The sequence below is a fragment of the Echinops telfairi genome, unplaced genomic scaffold (genome assembly GCF_000313985.2).
Source record: "Echinops telfairi isolate 266 unplaced genomic scaffold, ASM31398v2 ScPeMD7_7457;HRSCAF=8495, whole genome shotgun sequence".
Taxonomy (NCBI): Eukaryota; Metazoa; Chordata; class Mammalia; order Afrosoricida; family Tenrecidae; genus Echinops; species Echinops telfairi.
The window spans coordinates 26,351,014-26,357,780 of record NW_022111357.1 but is presented as its reverse complement, the minus strand read 5'-3'; the positions used below and the strand labels follow the sequence as shown (position 1 = coordinate 26,357,780).

The following is a 6,767-nucleotide window of genomic DNA, read 5'->3' as shown; positions in this document are numbered from 1 at the left end:
TCCCCACCATCTCGTGCCACACCTTTTCCTTTAGAAGGAGGGAAGACCACCCCGTTTATGAGACTGGGGAATCGTTACATTCAAGGAACGGTCAGTAAGACAGGGATACAATGTCGAGAGCAAATCTGAGATGGCCCAAAGCTCACTGGAATTGGCAGTGACAGTTTCTCTTCGTTCTTGGAGAAGACCCTAAGCCGGCAGGCCCCGTGTAGATGAGCTCAATAGCATCTTGAGTGGGGCCATCGACAAGAAGAGACTGGAATGCTAGAGTTTCAAACCCAGAGGCTCTCCTGGGCACCGTGGAGTTTGAGATGCAGGGGCTTTGGAGACAACAGGCCCTCAGCCCCCGACCAGAAGACGGCAGCCTTCCAGCCTGTGACCTCCCTGGCGCTCTTCTGTAAAATGAGCGTTGACTCCTTTCGAAGAAGTCCTTCTGAGATGCAAGTGTAACCGCAAATGCAACCCGTCCTTTTTATAGCTGATGGGCTGACTCGCCTGTTTCGGTGTGGATATGTATGGCCCTCAGTCCCCTTGACCCTCTCACCCCAGAATTGTCATTACAAAAATAACTAAATAAAAGCACCATCAATGCTAAGACATTTCTCTTTATTGAAAAGAAGCCAATATACAGGATATAAAGGGCATGATATTTACAACAGAACAGTAAACAGGTTGGTGTTGGGTAGGATCAGTAGTCTCGTGAGTATAAACACCCCCCACCCCCTTCCCCATTGATGGCAGACCCTGCTGGCAGACAGACAGCAACAGGAGGGTGGGATGGGACCACGGGATATAAAGTCTCCCTGGGTGGGGTTAAAAATCAGGTAGATGGTCAAATGTCCACACAAGGGTCTTGGAGGTCCAGGGTGGGGGGTGGGGGGTGTACCTTTGCCTCATTTCTTAGAGGGATTGAAACAAGGGATTTTCCCAAGACCAGTACAACCCACTGTGAGCCTGGGGCATCCCTTCCCTGGAAATTCCCTTCCACAGAGACTATGTCCCGACCAGACTCTCCCCGCAAGAGAGCAGTGTCTGAGGGCAGAAGAACAGGATGGGAGGGAGTCCCCAGTGCCTCATCCCTCAGCCTGGAAGAACAAGGACACCAAGACTGCTCGAAGTCCCTGGCCTGCAGGGGGAACAGCCAGGGCTGGGCTCGACCTTCTCCCAGCATTCCCACCTCTGCCACAGCTGCCTGACAACCTGCAACCCACGAGGATGCAGGCACAGAGGTAACCAGGTGCTCCACAGTCCAGAGCCCACGGCCACATTCTGCTGCTGCCTGGCCCACGCCCAAACACCCCCTGCATGCTAATGCATCTTGGCCGAGCAGAGTCAGGCAGCAAACCCTCCCCTACCCTGAGTCAGTTGGCAGAGCTGGCTCTCCACCTTGGTACCCTCATCTCCCTCCACCGGCCCAGTTGTTAATTCTCTACTGCTCCTTCCACAGACTTCTGAGGACCAAGGAGCTGGGGGTCAGGGAAGGGACAGGGAGGAAGGAAATGGGTGAGATGGGTCCCCCACACTGCAGAAGTGGCTCATCGCAGTGGATGACTAGGAAGGGCGAGTGGGAGGGCAGGCTGAAGGGAACAGATGACATTAAAACCAGCAGCAACATGCACAACATCTTGTCCAGAGAAAACACGCTGGGTGCCACAGCCGCCCACCCTGAATTTAAAAACCTTCCCTTTCATAAAAATAGATGAGTCTCTTGCTTTTTATAAATAGATTACATTTAGCTTAAGTTATACCTTACATAATTATCCCCTACCCTACGCCCTCGACCCCTCATCCCAAGCCAAAGTGGTCGGATTCCCATAGCTGTGAGCCACGCCCACAGAGCAAAGTCTGTGTTGAACATACAAGTATGTATACAGCTTCCGCCTGGCTCAACCACAAGAAAACAAAATGTGTGTGTCTGCTGATCTTCCCCACCCCACCCCAACCCCTGTTTCAAGTTTCAAGTGTGTGTGTGTGTGTGTGTGTCCCACCATCTGGGAGCCAAAAGGAAGCCCCTCTCCCCATCCCTTCGCAACCCTCTCTTTTGAACCAACCCCCCACCAAAAAAACCCAGGAGTGTGAGAGAGGGCAGCAAAGGAGAGCCAGTCTGAGAGCAATTGTAAAATACCAGTGTCAATATGACACTGGGCTGAGAGAGAGAGAAGAAAGCCAAACAAAGTATGTACAGCTTTACGAAGGGCAGGCCAGGTCGTCGCCAGCCGGCCGTGCTGCCCGGGGAGCGGTGGGGTCTTTCTTGGCAAGCTGTGGGCTCGTGGTGAGGAGGGAAGCAGGACCCACTGACAACGAATTCAAAAAAGAACTGGGTGAGGAGTCAGGCAGGAGGGCCAAGACCCCGGAACCAGCCCAGGAGGCAGGGCGGCCCCACCTCTGGCTGCTCCCCCTATTTACCCGTCCGGGATCCTTGCTCCCAGTGGTGAGCAGCTGGGAGGCGCTCTCAGCCCCTGCCACCCCCAGTCAAACGCACAGCACCCTCATCTCCAAAGATAAACAACCTATGCATACACGGGGGGAAATGGGGCAAAAATAATACACCAGATGCCAGTCGCCATGACAACCCTCACACGACGGCTTTGCAGTCTGGACTCTAAAGCTAGGTCCGTCATCCTCTCGCCACCTCGAGGAACCACTCGGGGCTGGCTTCCATGCTGCCTGCCTGGCCTCCAAGCCATGCCATCCAACACCCCCCCTCCCCCAGCCCTGGAGAGAGGAGACCCCCGAGGGCGGCCGCCATCCGGCCCTCAGGAAAACGGAAGTCTTTTCAGCAGCTGCGGTCCAGGCCCAACTGGCTCTGATAACCTTTGGTTAAAATAGACATAAAAGAACAACAATAACAACAACCACCACAATTGTAAGGTACATTTGAACCCTGTAACCTTTAGACTGAGGGTGGGCGGAGAGGAGAGAATGCTCTCACCCCAAACCTACTGTCTGCCAAGTTCCGACCAAAGGGCTGTTAGGCGAACACGCAGATCCTGGCATGGAAGCCGCGTGGCCAGACTGCCCCCAGGGAACCAGCAGGGTGTCCCCCACCCAAAAACACAAGTGAAACAACCTCATGACAAAAGGCCACCAAGGTCTGATAAATTAGGCTGACGCTAGCACACTCTCGTACACTCTTTCCACACACATATATATATATATTACGAATAGTATGTACAATGGCTAAGACTGAAAAACAGAGGATGGGCATGGAAGAAAGAAAAGGCCCTTCAAGGTTGCTGGTGCCCTGGGGAGGACAGACAGGGGTCCCTGTCCCACTCAAAGCCCTCTTGTGTCTCCAGATGCATAAGGGGATATCGAGTTCTGGTCCCTGGGCGCATTTTGCTCCTTGACCTCCAGGGGGCACTCCTGGGTCAGCAAAAGCAAAATCCCCCACCACTGTAGGATTTACAAAGGAAAATAAGGCCTACTCCAAGAAGGGCGCTGGCGGTGGTCTCAACAGAGAGCCCTACAGCTCAGGCCCACAGGAATCCAGAGAAGCTATGGCTCAAGTGACCCCCCCAACCCCATTGGCCAGCCAGTCCATGCAGGATGAAGAGATGTATGCTCATGAGCGGAACAAAGGGCAGCCACCCTGGCTCAAGCTCCTAATGGACCATCTCCAAACGGCCAGCGGTCCTCATCACCTCCCGGCCCTCCCCTTCCAGAGGCCAAGCAACGGGCAACTTGAGGTCTAGGAGAACCAAGATGGTGGGGCCAGCGCTCACCAGGGGTGGGTGCCCGGCCTGGCCCCTTCAGCCTTCTGCACAGAGCAAGCACAGGCGCTAGTCCTCTGGAGGTGGCCAGAGCAGGGAACAGAGCATCAAATCACCAGAGCACAGAAGACCTTCCCCCCAGGCTCCCAAGGGCCCAAGCAGAACCCAGGGCGAGCTACCAGCCGGGGCCAAACTCCCCTCCTGAGAGCCTGCTCGCTCTCGGGGGCTGCGCGGCAGAGATGCAGAGATGGCCCCAGCCCCCTCCCCCCAGATCTGGGGGACACCGTAGGTCCAGGAGAGGCCAGCCTCCCGCAATGAAATAAGGCAAGCTGCTTGTTTTTGTTTTTTTGCATAGTAGTATAAACAGTGAGGCCCCACCTTCCCCACAGTGCCTCGTCCCTTCCTGTTGCCACTTAATCGAAAAAGAAAAGGAAGAATTGCTTTTGCTCCCTTCTTCCACCTTTCTCTCCTTCCGTGAGGGGAATGAGAGGTGTGGGGGAGGTCTCCTCACCTGGGCTGGGCAGGCTGGGGGCGCTCAGCTCCTGTTTGGGAGAGGCCCACTCCTCCCAGCCCCACAGTGGTCCAGGCTGACAGGTAGAAGAAGGGAGGGCAGAGCTCACGGCCAATCAGGGGAGCAGGTGGGAAGGGGGAAAAACACACAGGCTACCACGGGATGGGGGAAGGGAGGGGGTTGCCCACAGCTTAGAGTTTTGTATCAAAACACCTGCTAGGAATAATCCTTTGGAGCTCAAAGTGGCTCAGCTTAAGGGAGAAGGCACGGTTAAGACTGCATCACCCAGACCGACGTCTGCATGGGTACATGGAGAACAATAGAAATAGACAGCACCATTCCTTGGGTGGAGGGGTGGAGAGGGGGCACCGGTCGGTGGGGGGAGTGTGGAAGGAAGGAAGGAAGGAAGGAAGCAGCAGTCCCTTGGGCCTCCGGAGAAGGAAGGGGTTGGCAGTCTGTGTGGTGAGGGCGTGAACCCCCCCTCGGGGGCCTTGGGGCCCCAGGCAGGCAGGGCCCCATCTCTAGCACCACCAGGCGCCGCCGCCGGGGCCTCGGTCATCAGCTGACCATGGGCTCGACATCTGCCTCCCGCTCAAACTCGTCCTGGTTCTCGTCTGTGCTTCCTGAGTCACTGCTGGCCACCGAGCTGGGCGACGGGGAGTTTCTGGAAGGCAAGTGGACACGGGGATTCTTAGAAGGCAGCCTGGGGAACCCCGGAAGGATTCCAGGAGCCAGGAAGGCTGAGCCTTCACTCCGGCAAAATCGCACCTCAGGGCGGGGCCCTCCTCTCAGACTGCCCTCTCTCGCTGCTCGGCTCAGGGTCTAAGCGCTTGAGGTGAACGTGGCCTTGAGAGCCTGTGGAGCAGGCCCCTGCACTGGCCTTGAATTGGTCTGAGGGCTCTGGCTTCTCCAGACAGAAAGCCCCAAGGGCAGGGATCATGGTTAATCCGGGTTCTTCTCCCTAGTCCCCGAGCACAACTCTGGGCCCAGCATGGGGGTGTTGCTTCCCATAGAGTCAGCTCTGCCTCCAAGTGGCCCCACAGGGTTTCCCTCACTGTCTTTATAGGGGCAGAGAGCCAGGTCTTTCCTCCTGTGTGCCACAGGTGGGTTACAACTGCCGACCTTTCAGTAAGTAGCCGAGCACTTAACTGCTGTGCCACCAGGACCGGTGCTCAGTCAATCCCAAAGAACTTGAATTCATAGGGCAGGCCACATGGACGAACTTGAATTCTGGCTCTGTGACTGATGAGTCGGGCGTCCTTCCACACGTTACTCGTGTCCTCCCTCTGGACAGCAGAGCTAGCCCCAGGGGCCCTGAGGCAGCAGGTGAGTTAAGGCAGCCCACGCTGACTGAAGGCCGCGTCCATACTGCTGCCCATGGAGCTGTGCCCCTCTTTTAGAGCCTGAGTCCCAAGCACAGCCATGCCGTCACAGAAAGACGGACAATTACAGTTAACACTTGTGCTTCATGCCAGGCAGCCTCTCATTGGACTAAGGGACTGTTTTCCCCAGCTGGGCTGCATGTTCCCTGAAGACAGGGACTCTGTCTTGGTCTCCGTGTCCTCCAGAAAAGAAAAAGGGCCTGATGTTGGCCAGCCGACCAGCCCCGGGTTAAAAGATGGGAACAGAAGGGCAATTGCTTCCTATAGACAAACGGGAACGTTCCCCCCAAGAGGAAACGGTGGAGCTGGCGGTCCCTTGCCTGCTTCCCCCATTCTCCGCATCAGCAGAAGGCAGGTGTGCATGCCATGAAGGCCGGGGTTCTAGGCTCACGGCCTTGCACACAGTGGGCCCTCAACAAATGAAGCTGAAGCAACAGCAGCGAGGGTTTGTCCTGGTGGCTGGTGGCTATGAGATCAGATGTGTACGGTGCCCAGCGCATCATAGGTGATATAATCTAGGATGGAGGGGGGGCGATGGATTGCTAGAGGGAAGGATCAGTGGCAGGAAAGGCTGGAGGATGAGTGGACGGGTAGACAGAGGACAGGCTGGGTGGATGCAATGTGGCCAGGCTGTAAGTGACCCCACTGACCCCCCCAGGAGCCCACAGGGGCGGCCGCACCTGTCTGCCGAGCCCTTGATGAGCCGGCGGCAGGTCTCCATCTGCACGTCCAGGCCCCGCTTCATGCTGCACATCTCCATGTACTCGTGCAGGTGCCGGTTCATGTCGCTCTTGGCTGTGGCCAGCTCCAGCTGAGGGGAAGCCACGTGGGATAAGGGGGCGGGCACATCATCCTTGCAGCAGACCCCTCCTCGCTGCCTCCGTGGTGGCACCATCATGGTGGCCATTGATATGCCCTGGCGACCCAGCCTCATGGACAACAAGCTCCCTCGGTCTGTGGACCCATCCCCCTGCTCTCTACCTCCTGGCCCATAGCTAGTCGAAGCAGCTAGCACCCCAGGGACGCCTGCCCAGATAAGACCACCCAGGTCTGACACCTCCGAGCCCCATCGTCTCTCGGCTCCTTTATACGGAGTTGCTTATCGAAGCCCTGGGGTCTGTCCCAGATTTCACACCCTTCTCTTCTTTCTTCAGGCTGACC

The 6,767-nt window shown here is 56.6% G+C and overlaps 1 protein-coding gene across 1 annotated transcript in view; it reads right to left on the bottom strand.

Moving 5' to 3' along the window:
- Positions 1-1,971: 1,971 nt before the first annotated feature.
- The window catches only part of IFFO2 (intermediate filament family orphan 2), a gene marked incomplete at its 5' end in the record, with an annotated part of 44,346 nt that continues 39,550 nt past the window's right edge, over positions 1,972-6,767 (bottom strand). Inside the window, 2 exons of the mRNA XM_004705395.2 lie at positions 1,972-4,888; positions 6,287-6,417. Coding sequence (XP_004705452.1) covers positions 4,783-4,888; positions 6,287-6,417 — 237 coding nt within the window. The remainder of the gene's footprint in view (positions 4,889-6,286; positions 6,418-6,767) is intronic.